The following is a 26,300-nucleotide window of genomic DNA, read 5'->3' on the forward strand; positions in this document are numbered from 1 at the left end:
GGAAGTTGGGACAGGTTGGATAGGGAATCAAAGGAGTATTTTTTAAGCGACTTACAGCAGTTACTTAAAGCATGACATGACTTGATTTTATGACACTCTGGCCAGAATTCCTCCATGTATTCTGTGCTTTGGGAGTCTTTTTAAATTAAGGGGAGAACTGGACTTCAAAAATTTGGTAAGACAGGTGTTTCTACGGATGATCAGAGCCCCAAATGCTGCTTCGTTTGCAAAACCCATCTGTACACACAAAAGGTACTCGTGTATTAGACAAAATAGTATTTTATTATGAAAGGAAAACTTGCATTCATAACACCTATGCCTCTGAACATCTCAAAGGACTTCACATAATTACTTTTGCATTGCAGTTACTTTATAAAAGTACATAAAAATATAATAAAATTAAGTGCTGGAACATAAAAAAACAGAGTAAATGTGGAGCAATCATGAACTTTTAATTTTGTTGAATGACTTTTCCCTTTCCTCGCAAATAATCTAGTATTTAGTTTAAACAGTAAACAATGACTCAGTTACTCGGTGGGAATTACTTAACCCGTGATGAAGGTGTTAAAAATTCAGTTGAAACTGACAGCACAAAAATTTCAGTCCTGCTTTTAACTCTGGGTAGGTGAACAGGAAGGTTTTGCGCGAGTTAAAATCTTGTCCGTTAGTCCCTAACACAGTTGGGCTTGTGCAGACTTTTTAAATAACCAAAGTTCCCATGGAAACATCACTCATTACGTAAAGAAAACATCCACTTCTATAAAAAAAATTCAAATGTTTGTTATTATTTCTTAATTTAAAATAAATGCACTATCCATGATATTCACATGACCGTAATTAACCAAGGCATTGGGATGTTGCAAATGATTAAGGAGTGGGGGTGAGAACACAGAGGAAATGCGTGAGAGAGGGGCACAAAAACAGCAATGCCGGATATTGTTAAGCAAGATAATGATGGGTTCAATTAAAATGCCTTCCTCACAATCCCTCAATCAGCTAGTCCTTTATGTTTTAGACTTGTAGATGTACAACGATTATCCATGGTATAGATCATAGCACAACTCCAAGAAATACAAAAGAAGCTGGATGAAAGGTTTATGCACAACTCAGTGCACAAAGTTAAAAATATACACTCAATGCAAGTGCACATGAAAAAAGGCCAGTTGATTTGAACACACTTCAAAACCAAATTACAGTAACTACTACTTGACCCTCAACCTTCCTAGAGGCCAGGCTGATATCACTGCTTTATAAATCGCACAGCTATAAAACAGTCCAGACATGACAACTATATTGTTCGTATCAAAAGGAAAATCGGAGGCCCAGGTGTTTACGTTGGGAAGAAGGAAAGGTTCTGGATGAACCTGTACTAGAAATATTAATAGAAGAGGCTGGAGAGTTTTTTTCCTTCTTCAGCACCCACTCCCACTTGAAGTAACCACAACCCTTGCTGTTCTCTGCATTCCTTTTCCCCACTGCACAGGAATAGAAGGCTTTCCCTTGGTTTGGGCCTACTTTAGACACAGTAAGCCTCTTAGCTCTACGACCACAGCCACATAGCGGAGGAGTGATCTTTTCACCATTCAATTTCCGAAGTGCCTGGCGGGAATGGGCCATTGGAGGAATAACTGTTGAAACTGATTTACTAATTGAAGGTTGAGGGCAGCTGGTGGACAATTGGTTGTCTGAATAAATAGTAAATGATTGTTTTTTAGAAGCATGAGGTTTTAAGGGACTCGAATGTGTGTCTTTTCTCTTAACACCAATGCATAAAGAGCTATTTGATCGAGAGAACCGAACAGAACGTGAAGATTCAGTGCTTTCACTGAAAGAGTTGGACCGCGCAATAGGAACTTTCATAGTCGGTACTTTGAAGATGGAATGACCCTCAGCTTGCTTCATAACTTCAGCTACATCATAGATCGTTGTTTGGGGGCTCCTATATATGACTTTCTGATGCTTCCTAGTTTCTAACTGACCAATCATTTTGTCATCGTTTCTATTCTTTTGTAGTGCTTCTGGAATAGGAGAGTCTTCTGTGCTGTCCTCTTCCAGTACACCTGAAGCTCTACAGCTTTTCTCTTGTCCCTCATAGTCTATGGGCTGCACATTACCTGACAGAGGTAGTATGGCAACATCTTCCCAATCTTCCCAGGGAACCTCCGAGTCTGAGCAGCTAACATCTAGATTAGAGATACTGGTAACAGACTCAACAGTGGTTGACACAAGCAAATGGTTGTTTGGACTATTGTGGGGTTTAGTTTCCACACCTCCCACTGTAATTTGATTTTTAACATTGTTGATCAGATGTAGTCTAGGTTTCTGCGCTTTTTTGAGGTCAGTGGAAGTACAAAGTCCATTGATCAGAGTCCTAGGGGATATTAAACACTCAGAGTGAACATTTGCATCACTGCAATTTCTGGTTTGTACAGTCGCTGAAAGCTGGTTGGCAGATGTGGAACAAGATGCCAAAGCCAAATTGGTTTCCTTCACTGTGCCATTACGTTCACAGTTTGTGCTAATCTGCCTATTTTCAGTATTTTGTATGCTGCCAGAAGCTTTGGCAGAGAACAAAAAGGTTTTGCTGCCATTGCTCAGAACCTCGTGACTTGCGTGAGTTGTTTTTCCATCTTCAAGTGAGTTGGCAGTCGGTAGTCTCACAATTGGATTCCTTGTGGGTGCAACCTATTGAAAATGCCACAAGATTAGCTGTTTGATTCTGAACATTTAAAGTATCTGATAAGTGTCAAATGCTTATCCTGAGGAACCGGTCCAAAAGCAATGAAGGTGTAGAACTCACCAATGACCACTCACCCTATCCAACGATTTGGTGATTTTCATGGTACAGCCATCACAGATCATCTGCCAGGCGAGATGAGCAGTGTTGCGGGCGTCATCCAGGCCTATTTTCAACAAGAGGCGAGAAACTCAAGAGTGTAGCAAATAATCAGAAAACTGTTTTGCTCACTGTTACAAAATTAGATTAAACTTGTAAAGCTAAAACAGTAAGTTTTTTTAAAAAACAGGGGTTTACGGAAATTTACACATCTTGCTCTTATTTGTGAATGAATTTCAGAAGCTAAACTTTATTATATGCAAATAAATCTTGGATAAATATCCAGTAAGTGCTGCAGCATTTTAAGAAACAAATGATTTTCATTTACATGGACAAATTTCACTGCTTTGTTTGTGTCAAGTGCTGCTTCACCACAAATTTGGATGAAAGATTTTGGATTTACAAAGTAGACTAAAGTATCACAAGTTGCTGGATTCCAAGTGTCAGGAATAGATTACACAATGGAAGGAGGGCTAAAGAACAGTCTCCAGATAGGACCAGAAGCAGACATCCTCGTGACCATGAAGCTTTTGGTTACTGCCAATAATCTAGAGGGTAAACTGACAAGAGATGCGAAACAAAAGGAATTAGACTGTTGGAAGAAATCTGGAGTTTATTCTGAAGTGCCGGATAGGGAACAGTTAGCCTTGCTGCATCGATGGATTTGAAGAGGAAAGGTCCTTGCAGATGGGACTAAGGCTAATTGCTTGGGATTTTGAAGAGCGACTGGGCAATACAGATGTTAGAATGGACTCTCCCACAGTGGAAAAAGTTACCCTGAGTTTTGTTAGTACCTTTGACCAAATATTTGTGCGCGTGTAGGTCAATCGACATAAAAGCCAAGTTTCCGAAGAGTGGAAAATTTCAGAGAAAAGTGATTCTGCAACCAGCCAAAGAAGCAAGCAATGCAGAAGGAAAAGTATGGAAACTAAACAAATGAGTTTATGGCCTGAATGATACTTCAAGATCCGGAAGTAGGCTAGCTTCAACTAAAAGCAGATCTGCAATGTTTTATTGGTGTCAAAAGGGAAACATTCAGACATCTTCATAATGCATGTTGATGATTTCTTATGGGGTGGTACTGTGGAAGTTGAGGAACGTGTTATTAATACATTAAAGTGGAACTCAAGGTTGGAAGTAGAGCTTCAAAGGCTTTTAAATTAATCTGATTTAGCCCTTAAACAGAATAGGTTTGGAGTAACTTTAAGGCAGCGATCTTAATTAGAGAATGTTACTCCTATCCTGTGCTAGGTCAAAGTCAAGAATGTTTTAAGGGCAAATAAAACATTTAAGAAAATAAATATGGAGACATGCTTACTTAAGTTTGCATCCTCGTTTGACCTAAAGAATATGAATTTAATTATTTTTATTGATGCCTCATGTCAATCTTCCTGATGGCTATTCAAGTACAGACGGTTCAATAATACTTCAGGTGTGTGAAAATGGGAAATGCTGCCGTTAGACTGGGAAGTCAAGAAACTAAAAAGGGTTGTTGAAAGTATTTTAGCTGCAGAAATACCAGCTATTATGGAAGTAGTTATGGGATTCAATACATCGAATATTATAAGGGAAATTCTATACAAGGGGTGCATTCAGAATCGTTTTCCCATTGAATGTGACATAGCTAATTGTGCCTTATGGAATAACCTTCATGGGACAAAAAGTGCGAATTAAAAAAAGATTCATAGACCTTCCCAGCATAAATAACGGTAGACAAAAAGGAACTCTCCAAGATCAAAACGATTGACTCAATTCATCAATTATCAGAATGCTTGCACCCAAAACAGTGTTTGTACCAAGTTATTGGATGTCCTAGAAGAGGGGTCTGTTGTATGTTACTTTATAACATGGAAAATAATTTATTTCTTTGATTTGTTTTCAAATACTATTGAGAGCATTAGTTAAGTTTCATTCAAAGAAAGGAGAAATAAAAGAGAACCTAGTAATTGCATAAATTAAGGGCAAGGATAATCAGGAGGAAGGCATTCAATATTTGAGCACATATATGGAGAGAATTCTTGATACTGGAGTGGTGAATAGGGCGAGGAACTATACATCTGTAAGGTTCTGGGTGAGCTACCTGTTGCTGTTATGATCTGGTTTTGGCTGACATCGCTGTGCTATGAAGAAATTCGAATATTATAGCCATTGTTCTTTGATTTTAGAGTGAACAACAGGCAAAATGTTTTATATGTGAATAAATCTAAATTGAGTAAAGATTGACTTAATAATAATAATCTTTATTATTGTCACAGCAGGCTTACATTAACACTGCAATGAAGTTACTGAGAAAAGCCCCTAGTCACCACACTCCGCCACCTGTTCGGGTACACTGAGGGAGATTTTGGAATGTCCAATTCACCTGACAAGCACGTCTTTTGGGACATGTGCGAGGAAACCTGAGCACCTGGAGGAAACCCACACAGACACGGGGAGAACGTGCTGACTCCGCACAGACAGTGACCCAAGCCGGGAATCGAACCCGGGTCCCTGGAACTGTGAGGCAATGCTAACCACTCTGCTACTATGACTTCTGATCTCCTCCGTCAAATGGCAGTTAAATGTTTAAGAAAGGATAGTGGAAATCTGGAACCTCCCTCAAAAAGCTGAGGCTAAAGGTAAATTAAAAATGTCAACACTGAGATTAATAGATTTTTGTTAGGGAAAGGTATTAAGAACTAATTTAACCACATTATATAATTAAATGGTGGAGCAGGCCCAAGATGCTGAATAGCCTAATCCTGTTCGATGTCTGAGGTCAAAAACAATTACCGAGACATGTAACAACAAAACATGCACTTCGTACCAGAATGTTCACGTCCTGAAAACATTATGCCCAGATCTTGCAGAGCTCCATTCAGACCTTTTGGCTTTCGATTATAGAACAGCTGTCATACAAATACAAGTCAGCTCAGATCATTTACCACAGAAAAATAATAAACACGTTCATTTGAACTATAGCCAATGGTTATGGAACTAGATGTATAGTTTGCTGAGCATGTTGTATTTTCAATAAAAACACCCAAAATAATAGGAATAGACAGAAATTGCTCTTTCATCAGCATCTACTCTTGAAGTCAGACATCATGATAGTGATCTAAATTTTTATTTTACGACAGCCAACTTTATCCCATTTAGTTTAACCCCATATCAATTTCATTTTCCGTGTCATTTTCAAAGTGGGAATTTGAGCGGAGGGTTAGGGTCATATTTGTGCATAGATTGGCGTTGTTAGCAAAGTAGCCACTAAATACTGCTTTGTCTCCCAGTGTACTGTGTGTCTACGTTAGTTGCAATTGCACCATTCTAGGTTAAAGAAAGTGCATAAGAATTGTTGTCTCAAATGGAAGGGGTGTTTGGGGTTCTGGACAATGCCGTGGGAGAAATCATTGAATTTTACACACAGCTAAAGGGCAACCTAGCCCACTGTGGCTTAAACATTCACTCCCTCCACCAGCAACACACAGTGGCAGCAGTGTGTACCATCTACAAGATGCACTGCAGCAACTCACCAGACTCCTTTGACAGCAGCTTCCAACCCGTGACCTCTACCACATCGAAGGACAAGGGCAACAAAAAATACCAAAATTCCCATCCATGCCACACACCATTCTGACTTAGAACTATATTGATGTTCCTTCACTGCCATTGGGTCAAAATCCTGGAACTTCTCAACAGCACTGTGGGTACAGGGACATCACATGGACTGCAGCAGTTCAAGAATCATAGAATTTACAGTGCAGAAGGAGGCCATTCAGCCCATCGAGTCTGCACCGGCTCTTGGAAAGAGCACCCTACCCAAGGTCAACAACTCCACCCTATCCCCATAATCCAGTACCCACCCAACACTAAGGGCAATTTTGGACACTAAGGGCAATTTATCATGGCCAATCCACCTAACCTGCACATCTTTGGACTGTGGGAGGAAACCGGAGTGCCCGGAGAAAACCCCGCACACACGGGGAGGATGTGCAGACTCCGCACAGACAGTGACCCAAGCTGGAATTGAACCTGGAACCCTGGAGCTGTGAAGCGATTGTGCTATCCACAATGCTACCGTGCTGCCCCCAAGAAGACAGCTCACCACCACATTCTCAAGGGCAGTAAATGCTGGCCTAGCTAGTGATGCCCACATCCTGAGAGTGAATCTTTTAAAAAATTGCGGCTCTGTCACTTTAACCGGTTTCCCTGTCCCAACTCAGCTCTTAATCTGTGAACTGGAGTTCAATGAATTTCAACACAAGCTTCAAAATCAGTACTTTCATTTTACACTGGTTAGAACAGTGTCCTGACTAACCTCAGGACATAGCAATTTCTTTCATTTTATTTGCTGGTATTGTTGGAAGAGGCAAGTAGAAAACCGAGGTGCGTTGACGCTTGGAGCACAAACCATTACTCACCCCTATTGTCTGACTGAGCAATGAGGCTGTATCGGCCGAATTTCTTTGCCTTCTCCATACTGGTGGACTGATGAGTTACTCTAGTATTTTCCATTCCATTTTAGATCAGGGACACAAACAACTTGCTTTCCCCTTTGTTTATTCTACATTCTTTCAGTTTGCTTTGTTGCCCTCCCCTGCGTCTTTTGCACTATGTGCATGTTCTTATGTCTCTTTAATGCTCCTCCAATTGTTCTACCAATTATTTTTTGTATCAGTTTCTTTCAGTTTTCGATGATGCAATTTGCCGATTATTCAACCCATTTACATCTTCTTAGTGATTTTACCATCTGTTGACTCTCTCTAACTTTTCTCTCAATTCTTCCTTCCAAAAAAAGGCCCAGATTATCCTTCAGCCCTGATGAAAGGGTGCTTAGCTGAATTAACAATTGCCTGCCTTTCCGCTTCTATAGATGCTGACTGACCTATGTTTTTCAGCATTTCTTGTTGGCGGCCATCAACAGCGAGTTGGGCCACCTCCAGCCCCTTGTGTGCATACCTTGTAGGTTGCTCGGAGGTCAATCCAGCTGTTCAGAACAGCTGGTTTTCTGAGATCTTTCCTTTTACATTCGTAGTGCAAGCACACTCCCAGATCCCAGTCTGTGGAAATCAAAGGGCATGTGATTAAATATAGCTTTGTACCATTCTGGCTCACATACGCACACACAATGCAATTCATACATAAATCCTGAAGTGGAACGTTAAAGTGACAGATTTTATATGGTAAGATACATTTATCAGAGTGTTACGACAAGAAATTATGATTTAAAAGGTCACAAATTAAACTACCACAAATAGTATTCCGGTCAAGATTACATGCAATGAGAAATCTATTGAAGCGATATGCACTTTTTAAAGTTGAATATACAGAAAAATCGAATCAATGGAAGAGAAAGCATAATTGCTTTTAAAACAAAATGAATGGCAACTAAAGTATTTTTTTGCTTTTTATAATTTAATGGCCTATGGTTCTAGTGCAACACTTCAATGTTCAAATGAGGTAAACGGCTTGAATTTATCAGCAACTGTTGACCATACCTGACCACGTTACAAAAGCGCAGGGTCTTGAGTCAAGGCCACACATCCAAGACATGCCCTTAATGAAAACAATACTCTTTTCTTGTTGCAGCTTTTGAATCCAGCGGGAAAATTGCGACAAGCATATTGCAAGAGGAATTCCAGCTTCAACTTGCCACTGGAAATGTTAAAGAAGACAGTGAACCTGCTAATTTCCAAGACTTTCAATAGTTACACATACCAAATTCTACAACAGCACACCAGAGAGAAATCTAGGGATCTTGCAAACTACACTGAAAAATGATTATCCAGGGCAGCACGGTGACGCAGTGGGTAGCACTGCAGCCTCACGGCACCAAGGTCCCAGGTTCGATTCCAGCTCTGGGTCACTATCCGTGTGGAGTTTGCACATTCTCCCCGTGTTTGCATAGGTTTCACCCCCACAACCCAAAAGCTGTGCAGGGTAGATAGATTGGCCACTCTAAGTTGCCCCTTAATTGGAAAAATGAATTGAGTACTCTAAACTTATAAAAAGAAGAAAAAATGGTTATCCAAATGCTAAACAAATGGGGAATTTTAACCCGTATATTGCAGCCTAGGGACATAGGAACAGGACAAGGCCATTCAGCCCTGACGCCTGCTCGGCCATCAAATTAGACCAAAGTCCATCAGTACTTTAACTGCATTTACCAAGCTGAGCTCCACATCTCTTAATATCCCATACTTAACAAAAATCTCTGATTGATCCTTGCAATTATTCTGATTGGTCCTTGCAATTATACAGTGTCAGAATCGATTGATCCGAGTTGTCTAGAGAAACAACTTGACCCACAGCAATGATGTACTGGCCTGATTTTGCAAATTTTAATAAAAGCTTCTTCTAACACAGCTCTTTGCTGGGCACCAAGGTTCATGGCCCTTTCTTTCAAAGTGGCCAGCTTTACTGGGGCACGCCACAATTTAAAAGAAAAATCAAAAAGGAGCACGTGGGCCCCAGCTTGCACTCCAGTATTTCAGCAAGTGAGGTGTTCTCTTACTCATAGATAATTTAGCCCCATGTTGCACTGCATACTTGCTTAATTCCAGTGAGTTCTGTGCAAAACCCAGACAGGATTGGATGTTCCTGCGGCTGAACATATGCGTGGAATTCAACCTCAATCTCTCCATTGGAAGTGTTCAGCAGCACTGCTGGAAATTCAACTAGAAAAGTAAAGAACAAAAACACTTCAAAATTGTGTCAATGTTAGAAATGCAGGTCCCTTTAAGACTAAACCAGGAACCAGCTTCACAGTGAATTGAGAGCAGGTGATGTTCACTGAAGCCTGTATTTAAGAGCTGGGTTTTTCCCTTATAAGGGAGGCTTCTAGACAGGGAGCAAGTCCCAAAGGGTAGAGTGGAAAGCAGTGCTTTATACTGAACTATTGTATCACAATAAAATAGTTGTGAATCATCAATAAATAGACATTAACCTTTTTAACACATGGCACTGAACATTAGAAATATTTTAAAGCAAAAGGCTTTCCTCCATATTTTCCAGCAGGCTTGATCCATTTCAGATATTATAATAACTTTCACTTGCACCTTTAAAGCAGCAAAGTGTCGGGGCAGCACTGTCTCAGGGCGCCGAGGATCCGGGTTCGATCCCGGCTCTGGGCCACTGTCCGTGTGCAGTTTGCACATTTCCCCCCGTGTCTGTGTGGGTCTCGGCCCCAAAACCAAAGATGTGCAGGGCAGGTGGATTTGCCACGCTAAATTGCCCCTTAATTGGAAAAATATAATTGGATACTCTACATTTATTTTATTAAAAGTAGCAAAGTGTCCCAAAGCACTTAACAAAGAGCTTTATTAAATCAAAACTTGCCACCAGGGCAAAGGAAACATCAGAATGGATGGTCAAAAGCTTGATCAGGAATTAGCTTAAAAGGGAGGAGTACGAGCTAGAAAGTTGGAAAGGTTTAGAGGGGCAGTTCCAGAGCTTAGGGCCCAGGCAGCTGAAAGCACGATCGCCAATGGCGGGCTGACTAAAATCAGGGTCGTGCAACAGATCAGAATCAGAGAAGCACAGGGGTCAACAACCTGGAGGCGAGCACGTGACTCAGTGTCACTCAGCTCCTTTCACTCAATCATAAAAATGTTCAAATGTCTTACTCTGTTTACATTTTGCAACTTTCTACTTTGCAAAGTATAATAACTCACGTAGATGTTGCAAACAAGGTAGTTAAAAATGCCCCTTCTAATATACACAATGAAGTAATGGTATTTCAGAACCATTTGTACTCACTTATTTCTGGCCGATAATGAGACTTCCCATCTTTCCAGCAGGTGGATTCAAAATCAATAATAATTAAATATGAAAAAAATTGATCTGCAAAGTACAAAGAGTACAGATTCCACATTAGCTTTCACAGAGCGCTGGCCAATCTATACAACATCTCAAGTCTGTCATAATATTTTGATGCTTAGGTTCAAAGGTGGAATGGTGCTTAGCCTACATTGTTCCGTTTTGCTCAGGTACTTCTAGTGGCAAAGCAATCAAAATAATTACACGGTTAAAAAAAACCTCATGCTCAAATTTGGGGTATCGGATTTGCCGGAGCAGCAGACGGGTGTTGTGGATAGGAGCAGATGTCCTTGCCTTCGCCTCGCTAATTGCTGGGATTGAGGTTGGCAACTCCGCCCCGTGCCTCAGCTTGGCTCGGTGATTTAATAGAGTTTGTACACCTGGAGAAGGTCAAATACACTGAGGGGGTCAATTGAAGGGTTCTGCTGGAGATGGCGATCATTTATCGTCTACTTCAAATAATTGGTCGCTGTTAGATGCTTGGGGGGAGGGGGGGTCATCTTCCTACCAGGTGGGAGAGGGTCTGTGTTGAATGTTGAGGGGTTCCTTTTTTCTTCTTGTTGGGGGGGGGGGGTTATGTAATTTAGCTTGCTGTTCTCTTTTACTGTTGCTGTTTCTAATTTTCTGATTAATAAACTGAAAAGGTTAATAAAAATATATATTTCAGACCTCACATGCTAACTGCTGAATAAACTTTCAAGTAATTAACCAATTTATGTAAATCTCCAGATCCTGCCTTTTGGGCAGGCTAAGTAATCCAAAGAACATGCAGGAAAAGACTTTCTTCCAATAATTGGCTTTTAAATACTTGCTTTGCCTCTAAGAAATGCAGTGCCTTATTCTTGTACTTTTAAAAGAAACTAAACAGGCCGACTACATTTGTCCCATTTTAAATTCCCATGTCCCATTTATAATGGGAAACACTCATGCAGGCATTGCACTAGCAGCTAATCACCAGTCTGGGTGCTGAAGCACCACCATGGCAAGTGGGTATTGTTAGAGTGACAAGTTTAAGCAGGAACCTTCCACCATAAGTGTGGAGATTGGAATTTATAAATGAAAATATAAAAATATACTAAGTGCATAACTTTAAATTGGTAACTGAATTACTTTAAACTGAATTACTTTAAACTACCTTCAGCTGAAGACTGCTTGATCTCGACTTAAAATGTAGAATAAACAATATGTGGCACTTACTTGATTTAGGTTTTTTGTTGACATCAAGAGATGGCAATGAGCATCTCCTTAATAAGCCAAGTTGCCTGGACAAAAATACAGAACACATTACTTGGGCAAACCAACAATGAAAAAACAGCAGCAACACTGATTAACTTCAGCCATCAATCTTATTAAGAGCACAAAACAATTTTTTAAACTATGCTTCCATTTTAAAAGTGCAGAGGGATTGTAAAATAAAGCATCAACCCCTGTCCTCAGGATAGATCAAACATTTAGGGGACACTGAAACTTATGTAGGATTCCTGCCAATCAAGAAAGCAGGAAATATCAAATGCTCATCTTCCTCCAGGCCAATGCATTTACAAAAGCAAAAATATTAACTAAATATTAGACAGTCAGTCCTCACCTAACACACAATGTTTTCACTATATTATTCAAAAATAGGAATCCTGACCTTGCTTAATTCAAATATAAAAGCTGAAATACCACGGCCATTGTCTGAGTTTAGATCACTCAGCATAAAGCAGAAATTAAAAAGAAATTAAGTTATTTTTGCACACACTTAGGAAAGGTGTGATAGTATTAAAGAGAGTGAAGAAAAGATTCACGAGAATGGTTCCTGGGGTGAGGAACTTCAGTTATGAAGATAGATTGGAGAAGTTGGGACTATTTTCCTTGGAGAAGAGAAGGTAGATAGGGAGAAACTGTCCCCACTCATGAAAGGATCAAGAACAGGAGGACAGAGATTTATGGTAATTTTAAAAAGAAGCAAGAGATATGAGAAAAAAGGTCTAGATGCATTGCCTGAGTGTGTGCTGGCAGCAGATTCAATCGAGTCATCCGAACAGGAATTAGACTGTTATTTGAAAAGGGATAATGTGCATGCTTATGGATAGAAGGGAGGAGAATGGCACGGAGTAAATTTCTCATTTGGAGATTCAGTGCAGTCAAGATGGGTTGAATGGCCTTCCTCTCCACTGTAAAACTGTGATTCTGTGACATTACCATATGCAGGAAGATTCCTCTACTAAATCATGCCAACATCCTTACACTACTAGCCTTGCATATTTTTGAATATCCATAATTAATATCTGCCATGAATAGCCATGGCATCTCTTCAGCAGAAACAGTGATAAACTTGAACTTCTTTCAATTTAGTAATCTGTATTTGTGGCTGACACCTGGGTGGTCAAACACAGATTGGGTGACTGCTTTGCAGAACGCCTCCTCTAAAACTTCCACAGAGGTCTGCGAGCCTGATCCTGAGATTGCAGTCACCCATCACTTAAACTCTCCACATGGTTCCCACGCAGGCCTTGATCTTCCAACAAAGCTCAAGGAACAGTACCTCACCTTTCAACTACACACTTTGCAGCCAGACTAGCAAATGACCATAACGTCCGCTCTCATTAAGTTCACTATTTATTTGCTGCTTTCGCTCTTGCTCATTTCTTTCCTTTCAAGTAGTGTTAGTCATCATTCTCGCCATTCGCACCTCCTCTACACGCGCCCTCTCATAAAATCCCGACGGTGCAGGTGGCCATTCGGCCTATCAGGTGTGCGCCAACTCTCTGAAAGGGCACCCTACCTAGTCCCACTCTACCTCCCTACCCCCGCAACCCCACCTAACCTGCACATCTATGGGAGGAAACCCACAGACCCGGGGAGAATCCGTAAACTCCAGTCACCCGAGGCCGGAATTGAACCCGGGTCCCTGGAGCAGTGAGGCAGCAGTGCTAATCCCTACGCCACCCAGTTTATCGCATCATAGGGACTGGTTTAGCACAGGGCTAAATCGCTGGCTTTTAAAGCAGACCCAGGCAGACCAGCAGCACAGTTCAAGTCCCCTACCAGCCTCCCCAAACAGGCGCCGGAATGTGGCGACTAGGGGCCTTTCACAGTAACTTCATTTGAAGCTTACTCGTGACAATAAGCGATTTTCATTTTCATTTCATTCATCCTTTGGCCCTTGCACCATGAACCTTTCTGTCATTTAGCCTCCAAACTATTGCAGACCTTCTTTTCAGCCTTCCTCCCATTTGCTCAGAGCCCCTCACATTTCTCCCTGTTGGTCAGTTCTGATGAAAGGTTAACCTTGCTGCTCTCTGACCTGCTGAGTCTTCCCAGCATCTGGCTGGGGTTTTTTATACCTACTTAGCCAGTAGTTTGGTTGTCATTATTCAGCCAATCCAGCGGAGTGGGGAAAATAAAAGAAAGGAACAAAATGCTGAGAACTTATTGTGGGAGCACGTTATCACAAACTGGCAGTGAGGGGGGTGAAAATCCAGCTCCGGGAAGCACCGTGTGTCGAGGCGGCCGGGACACCGGATTCAAATCTGCCGCCGCCGCTCCAGCGGCGCAACCGCCCAACTGATCGATGTTATCGGCGCTTCTCCAGTCACGTCTGACAGGGCGGGTCCGGGAAACAGAATGGGGCGGGATTTGCTTGGGGAGGCGGGGGGGGGGGGGGTAGGGGAGAGTTCAGCGGTGGGGGCGCGGCCGGTGGAGGGGCGGGGTTTCAGAAGAGGTGGGGCTTCTGAGGCGTTGTGGGGCAAAGCTGGCGTCGCCGGTGGTTGTGCGCGCGGTGACGTAATGACGCAGGGGTGCGCGTCAACGACGTGATACGTCATACGTCCGGGCTGCGTTGCTGTTGGTGATGGCCGCCTTCTCAGGTTCGGAATTTGGTGGCGTGGGTCGCCCCGGGTTTTGCTTTAACTGGGACGGGGGGTAATAAACTAGACCCCCGATACGTGAACTGTTAGTTGAGTTTTCCGCAGCCAGTAGGTGCCGTCTGGCTGCTGGGGCTCCGGGCCTCCTGGTATCACAGCCTGGCAACCTAGCGGGCACACAGTTTCGGGGGGGGAGGGATCAGGAGCCATGTGAATGTAGCTCTGGGAAACCGTGGGCCAATGGTAATAGAACATAGAACAGTACAGCACAGAACAGGCCCTTCGGCCCTCGATGTTGTGCCGAGCAATGATCACCCTACTCAAACCCACGTATCCACCCTATACCCGTAACCCAACAACTCCCCCCTCCCCCCCTTAACTTTACTATTAGGACGCTACGGGCAATTTAGCATGGCCAATCCACCTAACCCGCACATCTTTGGACTGTGGGAGGAAACCGGAGCACCCGGAGGAAACCCACGCACACACGGGGAGGACGTGCAGACTCCACACAGACAGTGACCCAACCGGGAATCGAACCTGGGACCCTGGAGCTGTGAAGCATTTATGCTAACCACCATGCTACCGTGCTGCCCACATAATACCCCGACTAAAATTACCTAGACCAGTGCAGTCTGCTGGAGGCAGGTTCAGTCGAGGCCTTCAGGAGGGCGTTAGATGATTATTTGAATAAAGACCATGTGCAAGGGTACGGAGAAAAAACAGTGAGCTGGCACTAAACCGTGATGCTTATCCAGAGAGTGGGTACATACGTGATGGGCCAAATGGTCTCCTCCTGCACCATCACGATTCTGCGATTCAATCCAGATCAGATATTGATCGCGTGTGACCTTGCAGTCTACGTGACTTACAATGTACCCTCCGAGCCAACAGGGTTGCATTGAGGGGCACAATGAATAGATTTCAAGTGGTTATATTTTTCTAATGTCCGTTTCTCATGCTGAGTGGCCCAATTAAGAACAAACAGAAGAACTAGGAGCAGGAGTAGACTATCTGACCCCTCTGGCCTGCTCCGCCATTCAATGAGATCATGACTGATCTTTTGTGGACTCAGCTCCACTTTCCGGCCCGAACACCATAACCCTTAATCCCTTTATTCTTCAAAAAACTATCTCTATCTTAAAAATATTTAATGAAGGAGCCTCAACTGCTTCACTGGGCAAGGAATTCCATAGATTCACAACCCTTTGGGTGAAAAAGTTCCTCCTAAACTCAGTCCTAAATCTACTTCCCCTTATTTTGAGGCTATGCCCCCTAGTTCTGCTTTCACCTGCCAGTGGAAACAACCTTCCCGCATCTATCCTATCTATTCCCTTCATAATTTTATATGTTTCTATAAGATCCCCCCCTCTTCCTTCTAAATTCCAACGAGTATTATCCCAGTCTCCTCAACCTCTCCTCGTAATCCAACCCCTTCAGCTCTGGGATTAACCTAGTGAATCTCCTCTGCACACCCTCCAGCGCCAGTACATACTTTCTCAGGTAAGGAGATCAAAACTGAATACAATACTCCAGGTGTGACCTCACTCACACCTTATACAATTGCAGCATAACCTCCCTAGTCTTAAACTCCATCCCTCTAGCAATGAAGGACAAAATTCCATTTGCCTTCTTAATCACCTGTTGCACCTGTAAACCAACTTTTTGCGACTCATGCACTAGCACACCCAGGTCTCTGCACAGCAGCATGTTTTAATATTTTATCATTTAAATAATAATACCTTTTGCTGTTATTCCTACCAAAATGGATAACCTCACATTTGTCATCATTGTATTCCATCTGCCAGACCCTAGCCCATTCACTTAACCTATCCAAATCCCTCTGCAGACGTCTGGTATCCTCTGCACGTTTTGCTTTACCACTCATCTTAGTGTCATCTGCAAATTTGGACACATTACACTTGGTCTCCAACTCCAAATCATCTATGTAAATTGTGAACAATTGTGGGCCCAACACTGATCCCTGAGGGACAACACTAGCTACTGATTGCGAACCAGAGAAACACCCATTAATTCCCACTCTGCTTTCTATTAATTAACCAATCTTCTATTCATGCTACTACTTTACCCTTTAATGCCATGCATCTTTATCTTATGCAGCAACCTTTTGTGTGGCACTTTGTCAAAGGCTTTCTGGAAGTCCAGATATACTCCATTGGCTCCTCATTATCTACCGCACTGGTAATGTCCTCAACAAATTCCACTAAATTAGTTATGCACGACCTGCCCTTTATGAACCCATGCTGCGTCTGCCCAATGGGACAATTTCCATCCAGGTGCCTTGCTATTTTTTCCTTGATGATAGATTCCAGCATCTTCCCTACTGCCGAAGTTAAGCTCACTGGCCTATAATTACCTGCTTTCTGCCTACTTCCTTTTTAAAACAGTGATATCACATTTGCCAATTTCCAATCCGCTGGGACCACCCCAGAGTCTAGTGAATTTTGGTAAAATATCACTAGTACATTTGCAATTTCCCTAGCCATCTCTTTTAGCACTCTGGGATGCATTCCATCAGGGCCAGGAGACTTGTCTACCTTTAGCCCCATCACTACCGCCTTAGTGATAGCAATCATCTCAAGGTCCTCACCTGTCATAGCCTCATTTCTATCAGTCACTGGCATGTTATTTGTGTCTTCCACTGTGAAGACCGACCCAAAAAACCATTTTAATTCCTCAGCCATTTCCTCATCTCCCATTATTAAAACTCCCTTCTCATCCTCTAAAGGACCAATATTTACCGTACCCAATCTTTTTTGTTTTATATATTTGTAAAAACTTTTACTGTCTGTTTTTATATTCTGAGCAAGTTTACTCTCATACTCTATCTTACTCTTTATAGCTTTTTTAGTAGCTTTCTGTTGCCCCCTAAAGATTTCCCAGTCCTCGAGTCTCCCACTAATCTTTGAAACATGTTCAAAATTTGAGGGTTGGAGATGGGCACCCTGTAGCACAGTATCCTTCCTAATTCAATTGACTTCACACCTAATATAATGATTCTTTTAGTCAGCAAAAAACTTTTCAATACTTGTGTGTTTGTTTTGCTATTGCAATACACATGATGCCTGTCAGAATTTGCCAGACTTATTTACAGAATATTCCCTATTGATTAGGCACATGTGGTAATCCTTTTTGCTCTCGATGAAAGCGGCACAGTAGTTAGCAATGTTGCCTCACAGCATCAGCGACCCAAATTCGATTCTGACCTTGGGTGACTGCCTGTGTGGAATTTGCACGTCTGCTCCTGTTTCCTCCCACAGTCCAAAGATATGCAAGTTAGCTGGGCTGGCCATTAACAATGTACAGGGTTACGGGCATAGGGTGGGGGAATGGGCCTATGGAGGCTCTTTCGGAGGGTCGTTGACTCGATGCTCTGAACTGTCTCCCGCACTGGAGGGATTCTATGGAAAAATCAGCCTTTTGTTGCCTAATCCTTCTTGAGATACATTATTGACAGAATGCTGTGCTGTTTGAGATGTCTTTCAGATAAGACATGAAAGCAAGGCCCTATCACTCCTTGCTAACATGTAAGATATCCCATGTCACTACAGTATTTCAAAGTAGAACAGGGTTCATCTCATTGTCCTGACCAATATTCATCCCTCAATAATAATAACCAACCTCAGTTAAAATAAATCATTAACTGCTCGTTGTCACACTCCTGTTTGTGGGATCTTGCGGTCTGCAAATTGGCTGCCACGTTTCCTACCAAGCAACAGTGACGACACTTCAAAAGAATTTCATTGGCTGTAAAGTGCTTTCGGATGTCCTGAGGTCATGAAAAGTGCAATAGAAATGGAGTTTTTAAAATATTGATTTTTGGATATCTGAATGGCATTAATGATTATCATTCTACTGTTGTTACAGTGGGCGCATGAAGGAATGTATGTTGATGAGAAATGACTGAAAGTGCCCAATTTATACTCATTGGATTCAGTGTAAATTGTGCTGTATGACCACTTCAATCCCTCAAGTTTCATCAGGATTGCAAGTTCTGAATATTATATTTAGAGCATGTTACAAACCAACAACGTGCATTTATATAGCACCTTTTGCAAAGTGAAATGTTGCAACGTGCGATATGATGAGTTACAGTTAGTCTGATGAGAATCACCTTACCAGTCATTTGATTTATAAAGCTGGCTCTGCTTCTATATATTTATTGTACAGAAATTGATAAATCCCTTTTTGAATATTAGTCACAAACATATAAACTTTGTTTTGTCTTTTGCAGATGCAAGGAAGTTTTAAAGCAAGTAATATACATGGGATTCATATTTCTGTCAACCAGACAAATTGATTAGAATTTTTCTTTGTAGTTAAGCTGCTGGCGGTATTGTTGTAAGATTAGTCAGATGGCGGCTAATGCTAAGAAACTGTGTAAACGCAAAAATCCGAGACAGAAAAGTGCAAAGGAAAGAAAAAAGAAAGCCAAGATCCAAATTGAGAGCATTGTGGAAAGTGACATTCGGTGCAGCAGTCAAGAGCAGCAAAAGGTAAAGACACAAAAAAAACAACGGTTCTTTTGAACAGTTATTTACACCTTGAGATTGTATCAATAAATGAGCTACTTTTCCTGGGAACAGACTACTCTGACCATTGACAATTCAAGTTGTCTTTCCATTGCAGAACTTAGGCGGTTTACATTTTGGAAAGGAAAGTTGTTGAAGGGAAACACAAGCTGGACCATACTGGCACAGATTCTGTGGGATTGGCTGCAGAGCTGTGCTCAAAGTATGAAATTAGGTCAACTGTCCATCCTCCTTTTCAGGGAATGGATTATGGTATGGCAGTTTGCTGTGCACTAATTCGCTGTCACACCTAAATCACAAGATTGACTACACTTCAAAAAGTACTTAATTGCCTGTAAAGTGCTTTGAAATGTCCACTGGTTGTGACAGGTGTTCGATAAATGCCAGTCTCTCTTTAAATCCAGGTGCCCTTCCATCCCTTCTCATTCCTCTGTTCATTTTAAGTTGCCTATACGTAAGCTCTGGAATTCTCTCCTTGTACCTCTCGGGTTTTAAGAAGCATCTTCAAACCTCATCTCTAACCAAGTTGTTGGTCAACTGTCCTAAATCTTTGTCTTGGTGTCACATGTTATTTAATGATTGCACTGTAGGCCAGTGATGGGCAACCTGCGGCCCATCTGGGTTCTGAGTGTGACCCACAACACATTTTGGCGACCGTTGCCCACGTGCAGGGTTTCCACATTCTGCTGATTTCCGTCCACGTAAAGCAAGGACAAGTGAAATGAGGTGGGCCCACTACATTGACTGTGAGAGCCGTGCATACCCTCTGCGTCCAAAAGTGTAAATATTTATTTTGTTTTTCCCATTTGAAGTTGATAGTTCTATTAATGTATAAATGATTAAGCATTTTCTATAACTCGTGATGAAATACCACAGAGCTAGATTTATCTAATGTGAAATTATCTATTTTCATATTCAATAAGACTGTGGAAGTCATGGTTGAAATCCTTTGTGCCCACAATCTTATTTATTTATAAATAAAGCAGTCAGTTAAGTAAAGTATTTTGTTTCCTCGTAGACTCCATCAATTACTTAAAAATAATAAATGTTTTTACCTCTGCCATTTCTGTAACGTCTTGAGTAATGATTAGGAATAGAATCTTTTTTTTGTTAAATTTACAGTTTTTTTGTTTTATGGCTTTGTATTTTCTCCTGGTCCTCTCACTTATGCCTACTTGCCTCATACTGTTTTTGAACAGGTCATTAGGAGATGCAGATCTCCCTTGGATTGAGCTGCCCTGTCGATCATACTATCTTAAGAACATAGAACATATAGTGCAGAAGGAGGCCATTCGGCCCATCAAAGTCTGCACCGATCCACATTAAGCCCTAATTTCCACCCTATCCCCGTAACCCAATAACTCCTCCTAACCTTTTTGGACACTAAGGCAATTTAGCATGGCCAATCCACCTAACCTGCACGTCTTTGGACTGTGGGAGGAAACCGGAGCACCCGGAGGAAACCCACGCAGACACGGGGAGAACGTGCAGAATCCGCACAGACAGTGACCCAGCGGGGAATCAAACCTGGGACATTGGCGCTGTGAAACCACAGTGCTATCCACTGTGCTACCATGCTGCCCGCACATTTACACTTAACATAGAACAGTACAGCACAGAACAGGCCCTTCGGCCCTCGATGTTGTGCCGAGCAATGATCACCCTACTCAAACTCACGTAACCCAACAACTCCCCCTTAACCTTACTTTTTAGGACACTACGGGCAATTTAGCATGGCCAATCCACCTAACCCGCACATCTTTGGACTGTGGGAGGAAACCGGAGCACCCGGAGGAAACCCACGCACACACGGGGAGGACGTGCAGACTCCGCACAGACAGTGACCCAGCTGGGAACCGAACCTGGGACCCTGGAGCTGTGAAGCATTGATGCTAACCACTATGCTACCGTGCTGCCCGACTTCTGCTTGGATAACTGAATTGAGACTTAAGATTAGGAAACATGGGCACCAATTTGAATTCTGGGATACAGTGTTTCACTTTGTTTTAAGAATTATTAATTGTAAATTATTTAATTTATATGTAATAGCATGTATGTTCTTCAATTGAACAATTGTCACCATTTTGAAAATGGTTCTGTAATCCTGTTCCAGAACAATAATCTGTTTTTGTAATATCTGCTTTCTAGGATGTTTCTGTTTTCACTGTCAATGCGGAAAGTAACCACTGTGCCATTACCCACGAGCAGCTCGGTGAGCTAATAAATCACGCTGTATTGGGAAAAGTGAGAAGCCCTCCACCCAGGTAATGTACACCAGATGTTTAATAGTCCACTCTGCCCCATTGTGTCATTAGTGAGAAGCCGGCAGCACGGTGGCACAGTGGTTAGCATTGCTGCCTACGGCGCTGAGGACCTGGGTTCGAATCCCGGCCCTGGGTCCGAATCCCGGCCCTGGGTCACTGTCTGTGAGGAGTTTGCACATTCTCCCCGTGTCTGCGTGGGTTTCGCCCCCACAGCCCAAAGATGTGCAGGTTAGGTGGATTGGCCACATTAAATTGCCCCTTAATTGGAAAAAAATAATTGGGTAATCTAAATTTATTTTTTTTTTAAATTAGTGAGACGCCACTTGACACTTGTTTTTGTCTTTAAGTGAGCCAAGCTGCTGGTGTTCCTCCTTTTCTGTGGCTGCTTTGGTTTCTTTCAATACTGGGTTACAGACATTTGGTGTTCCCCTCTAGTTCCATGTGTAATAAGTTCTAAAACGTCACTTTTCACTTTATATAAAATTGCTTCCAATTTTCATGTAAAATAATCATCGCATTATTGATGCAATAGGACAGCAAAAAGAATTAAACAGAAAAATTGACTGATTTAAACAGTGAGTTTGGTACAACTTTGCAAAAGGCTTTTATGTAATTGTCACAATCTCAATTGAGCTGTCTTTGACAGTAACTTGTATTCAGTGAGGCATAAATTGCAGTAATAAAGCAATGCATCTGACATTCAAATCTGTCCTCTTGTATATCCTGATTGACCGACTAAATTTCTAACATCCCTGTTTATATGTCTGAATTTGAATAACGTGTTCAGCAGAAATCATCCATTGAATGGGAATTTTCTGTTATATATTTGTAAGCAACAAGCAAAAATAGTAAGGGAGCATTAACCAAAGCAATAGAATATTATGCTTCTGAGTATATGACTGCCTGTCTGAGACTGCACACCTTGACACCTTTGTGCTTGAACTTCATCATTGTACAAAGTGCTGCACTTGATTGATCAGCAAGTCGATAAACGTAGTTTCCATTTACAGTGGAGATCTTTCTTTTAATCTAGGATCATTAAAAGTGATTATTTTCATTATTTCATGAGATGTGGGCGTCACTGACACAGCCAGCATTTGTCATCCATCTCTAATTGACCTTGAACTGAGTGGCTTACTTGGTCATTTCAGAGGGCAGTTACAAGTCAACATGTTGCAGTCAAACCCCAGGAACTCCCTCCCTAATGAGTGTACCTATACCATGTGGACGGCAACAGTTCAAGAAGGCAGCTCATGACCACCTCTTTTTTTTAAATTTAGAGTACCCAATTATTTTTTTTTCAATTAAGGGTCAAGTTTAGTGTGGCCACCTAATCTCCACATCTTTGGGTTGTGGGGGTGAAACCCACGCTGACATGGGGAGAATGTGCAAACTCCACACAGTGACCCGGGGCCAGGATCGAACCCGGGTCCTCAGCGCCGTAGGCAACAGTGCTAACCACAGGGCCACCGTGCTGCCCCACCACCACCTAGCCAACAACACACACATCATTAGAAAAAAGTCACACGTAGGCCAGACCATGTGAGGATGGCAGATTTCAGGGAATTATATGAACAACCCAATCAAGGTAGTTTTACGGTCACCATTAGTGAGACGAATTGAATTATAATCTATGGAAATTCCACCAACTGCCGTGGTGGGATTTGAGCCCATGTCCCCAGACCATTAGCCTGGGCTTCCAGATCACTAGTCCAGTGACATTACCACAATGCCACCGTCTCCTGCCGCAGAAAGATACTTAGTGCAACTTTTTTCCTCCAGCTGGTGCCAAATTCACAGGCAGGAAGAACTTAAAGGAGTAGCAGTGATTGTTCTACATGGAGTGAGTCAGATGCACTTCTACAGATACTACCTCCAATTTAAGCAGCTGAGGCAAAAGTTCCGATTTGTAAGTTCACTGTTCATGTTGTTGCATTTGGAAATCTATGTTAAGGTACTATGACCCATTTGAATAGGACACTTAAAATAAACGACACGTTCAGGCTATTCAACCTAGCTGGTCTATTTCAATGTTTGTATTCTAAAGCAGCCTAATTGCCTCTTTCCATCGTTCCCCCAATATCTCTCTGATCCCTTCTCCCTCATGGATACCTTTAAATGTGTCGATGCTATCTGCTTCAATTTCCCCGTGTTGCAACACGTACCATATTCTCACAATTGTCGAAACATTTTCTTCCTGTTGTGCTTTTTTTTTTAAAAATCAAGCAATTAAATTTAATTTTTTGTCAGTTTGTTTGTACTGTGTTTTTCAATATTTCTGCTTACACCGTGGCTGACGTTAATATTGGTTATGTTAGCGTAGTTATAGAGATTGACAAGGCAAAAAAGTCGAACACACGTCTACTTTGAATTTGAAGCTGTGTAATGCAAATCTTCATCACAAATTTGTACGAACTAGGGCATTTTCACAGTAACTTCATTGCAGTGTTAACGTAAGCCTGCTTGTGACAATAATAAAGATTAAAATTAAATATTGCAATTAATAACGTCACACTGACCATGTTAGTGGGCTACCTACAACTGTGCTGGCCTGATCTCACTCAGGGCCTGGTTAGCATTTTAAAAAAATATTCTTTCACAGGATGTGGTTGCTGCTGGCAAGGCCAGCATTTATTGCCCATCCCTATTTGCCCTTGAGACGGTGGTGATGAGCTGCCGCCATGAACCATTGCAGCCCATATGGTGTAGGTACACCCATGGCGCTGTTAGGGAGGATGATCCAAGATTTTGACCCATTTGAAACTTACCATCTTAAAACTGTGTTACTTCCTGGTTGGATGGGAACCCAGACACTTGACCTCTGACATTCCATCCATCTCACCATGCCCAGAGATTGACCAGTTGAACTGCCAGTTAAACTCTACTGCCGTTCCATTAGGACAACTGATCCTGGCACCTCTCTGTTCAGGGGAAGGCACCTCCGTGTTACAGGCTCAAAAGCTACTTCAGATTTCATCTTCACAAACTTGTTGAATATGCAAAGTTGATGTACAAAATGGAAATAGTGATTTTATGAATTTTCATACAATCTTATGCAGAATGTTAAAAATACTTTGTTGAGTCAATGCCTGCATTGCCCAGCTAGCTCAGCTGGTTGATAATGGAGCCCTTAATCCCAGAGTCATTGTCTTGAGCCCCAATTTGGGGGATGATTTTTTTTTTCTTTAATATTTTTTCTTTTTTGAAAACACCGAAGAAATGTGAATAAAGATCCTCGTTGAGGGTAAATAATTCTTAAAAATGAACATGGACTTTTGAGGGTAATCCGGCCACCAAAGACTGAATTGCTATTTGTAGAAAACAGTGTTAGAAAAACAAAGATAGATTTATATTTGTATTGGTAAAAACATTAGAAATAAGGTATAGTTCTAAGTGGGTTTAATTTAATGTTTCTGTGCCTGGAAGGGTAAAACCTATAGTTAGATTCATGCTGGACATAGGTGTTTGTATGTGTGGGGGTTAGTTAATTCCCAACACTGATTCTATTGTGTTTAGGGAGGGCTACAGTTTGAAGAATAAATAAACCAGCACTGGTTGCTTAGCAAGTGTGAACGTAAAGTAGAGAAGTTTTTAGGTTTTAGCTAGAGATAGGTAGTGAGAGAGAAGGCAACCTGCACGGCTCTGCTTGAACCAGTTGGTTTCGAAGTCTAGAGAGAGAACATCTCTCTCAGCTTTGCTAGAAAAAGAGCCATACCATGGAGTAAAGGTTACGAAACAAGTGTAGAGATAGCTATTTAAGGAAACTAGAGCAATGAGAAGTTTCTAAGAAGTCTGAGGTTAAAAGTACTAGAACAGTGAACTGTTCAGTAAAGACAGTCAGAGCTGAGAAGAAGTTTGAGACATCAGAATTACATCTGAAGTGATTATCTGAATGCTAGTTGAAATAACTATGGAAATCAGTGGCTGGATCTCGGAGTTTGTGTAAAGTCAAGACAAGGGAAACCTAAAAGAAGGTGGTTTAAATCGTGGCCTGGATTTGCTGTCAAAAGTGAAGCTGAAACTTTGCTCGAAGTGTCATTTGGAAAACCTGGTCTGGGTTTCTACAAATCGTTGAGGGAAAGCATACTTATGAGACAAGATTTTAAAGTGTGCTTATAGGAGTGGAATTTGAAAACTCATGGCACAATTATCAGGGGGGATTTTGAGGATAATAGATTTCGCCACAGTCATCTCGTGTGTTTAAAAGGGACTTTGCGTTAATGAGGCCATTGTAGCTTAAGATGTACTTTGCAATTCATATTAATGTTAAAGTCTATGTGTAATTGTTCCCCTAAAGGGGAGTAAAGGAGTATTGTATCATCCATTTTTTTCATGTTTAATACATGTTTTTTTTCTTGTTAAAACTAATTAGTGGTCCTGTACCTCTGTTCCTCCACACTTTATTTTTAAAAAGTAAAAGTTGCTGTTTTTTGAGTCAGGATTCCATTCTGGGATCTGCCTGTCCAGGTATAATGTCAACTGGGATCGTAACAATAAGTTAAATAATAGAAGATGGAGTGAGCCCATACAGTTCGATACTTCCCAAAGTCTTCTTGACAGAATCTGCAAAATGTCCTACTAAAAAAACAATGCCCCAATATATCTCTGTTGAGAATTTTAATCATGACCCAAATTGGCAGAACATTTTGAAAAGCACTCAATCCTATCATGATTCTGTTTTAAATTACCCCCTAACACTGTACTAGGTTTCAGTTTGCATATCAAAACTTAATTTAGGATGGCTGTCTAGTTGCAAATGATAAAGTAAGTTAGAAGATACCATAGATCATAGATACCAACTGCATTTAAGACCATCTCTCATTTACTGTGACAGACACTGCCTCTGCACATGTGCAGGAAGTGTTTCCCCTAGTGTAGCAGCACAAATAAACACAGCTGACTGGCCTCCTTCTGCAATGTATGTTCTATGATTTCGCTTGGCTGGGACAGGCCATGTGGTTAGATTAACCAGTGGGTACTCGCTGCACACATTCACTTATGG

General features: G+C 41.7%; 2 protein-coding genes across 4 annotated transcripts in view; one reads left to right on the forward strand and one right to left on the reverse strand.

Annotated features, from left to right (window-relative positions):
- Window positions 1-263: 263 nt before the first annotated feature.
- eri2 (ERI1 exoribonuclease family member 2) lies at window positions 264-14,193 on the reverse strand. Of its 2 annotated transcripts, XM_038820622.1 has the most exons (9): window positions 13,967-14,193; window positions 11,831-11,895; window positions 10,574-10,657; window positions 9,365-9,492; window positions 8,314-8,470; window positions 7,775-7,875; window positions 5,643-5,724; window positions 2,815-2,903; window positions 264-2,685 (listed from the first exon to the last, which is right to left on the reverse strand). In XM_038820622.1, the coding sequence occupies exons 1-9, from the start codon at window positions 13,987-13,989 to the stop codon at window positions 1,303-1,305; spliced, it is 2,112 nt and encodes a 703-aa protein (XP_038676550.1). In that variant the 5' UTR covers window positions 13,990-14,193; the 3' UTR covers window positions 264-1,302. The 2 variants fall into 2 exon arrangements, with proteins under 2 accessions (XP_038676550.1, XP_038676551.1); XM_038820623.1 differs by lacking the exons at window positions 10,574-10,657; window positions 11,831-11,895; window positions 13,967-14,193 and having other exon boundaries at window positions 9,330-9,380.
- A 168-nt stretch (window positions 14,194-14,361) lies between these two features.
- Window positions 14,362-26,300, forward strand: part of LOC119978268 (RNA exonuclease 5-like) — a 75,298-nt gene continuing 63,359 nt past the window's right edge. The window contains exons 1-4 of one of the 2 annotated variants that reach the window (XM_038819756.1): window positions 14,362-14,484; window positions 18,737-18,998; window positions 21,183-21,298; window positions 23,081-23,207. In XM_038819756.1, the coding sequence (XP_038675684.1) occupies window positions 18,858-18,998; window positions 21,183-21,298; window positions 23,081-23,207 (384 nt within the window). In that variant the 5' untranslated portion in view covers window positions 14,362-14,484; window positions 18,737-18,857. Of the gene's footprint in view, window positions 14,485-18,736; window positions 18,999-21,182; window positions 21,299-23,080; window positions 23,208-26,300 lie in introns of those variants that run through there. The other variant, XM_038819757.1, reaches the window with a different exon arrangement.

The sequence above is a fragment of the Scyliorhinus canicula genome, chromosome 15 (assembly GCF_902713615.1).
Source record: "Scyliorhinus canicula chromosome 15, sScyCan1.1, whole genome shotgun sequence".
Classification (NCBI taxonomy): Eukaryota; Metazoa; Chordata; class Chondrichthyes; order Carcharhiniformes; family Scyliorhinidae; genus Scyliorhinus; species Scyliorhinus canicula.

Bases quoted from the DNA above. Each gene is read 5' to 3' on its own strand.
- eri2 (XM_038820622.1), bottom strand. From the start codon at position 13,989: ATGACAACCAAACTACTGGCTAA. The intron at 8,471-9,364 runs GTATGCAGTGCA...TAACATTTCCAG, and splicing joins AACTCACTGGAATTAAGCAA to TGGCAAGTTGAAGCTGGAAT. The intron at 2,686-2,814 runs GTGAGTGGTCAT...CATTTTCAATAG, and splicing joins TCACCAAATCGTTGGATAGG to GTTGCACCCACAAGGAATCC.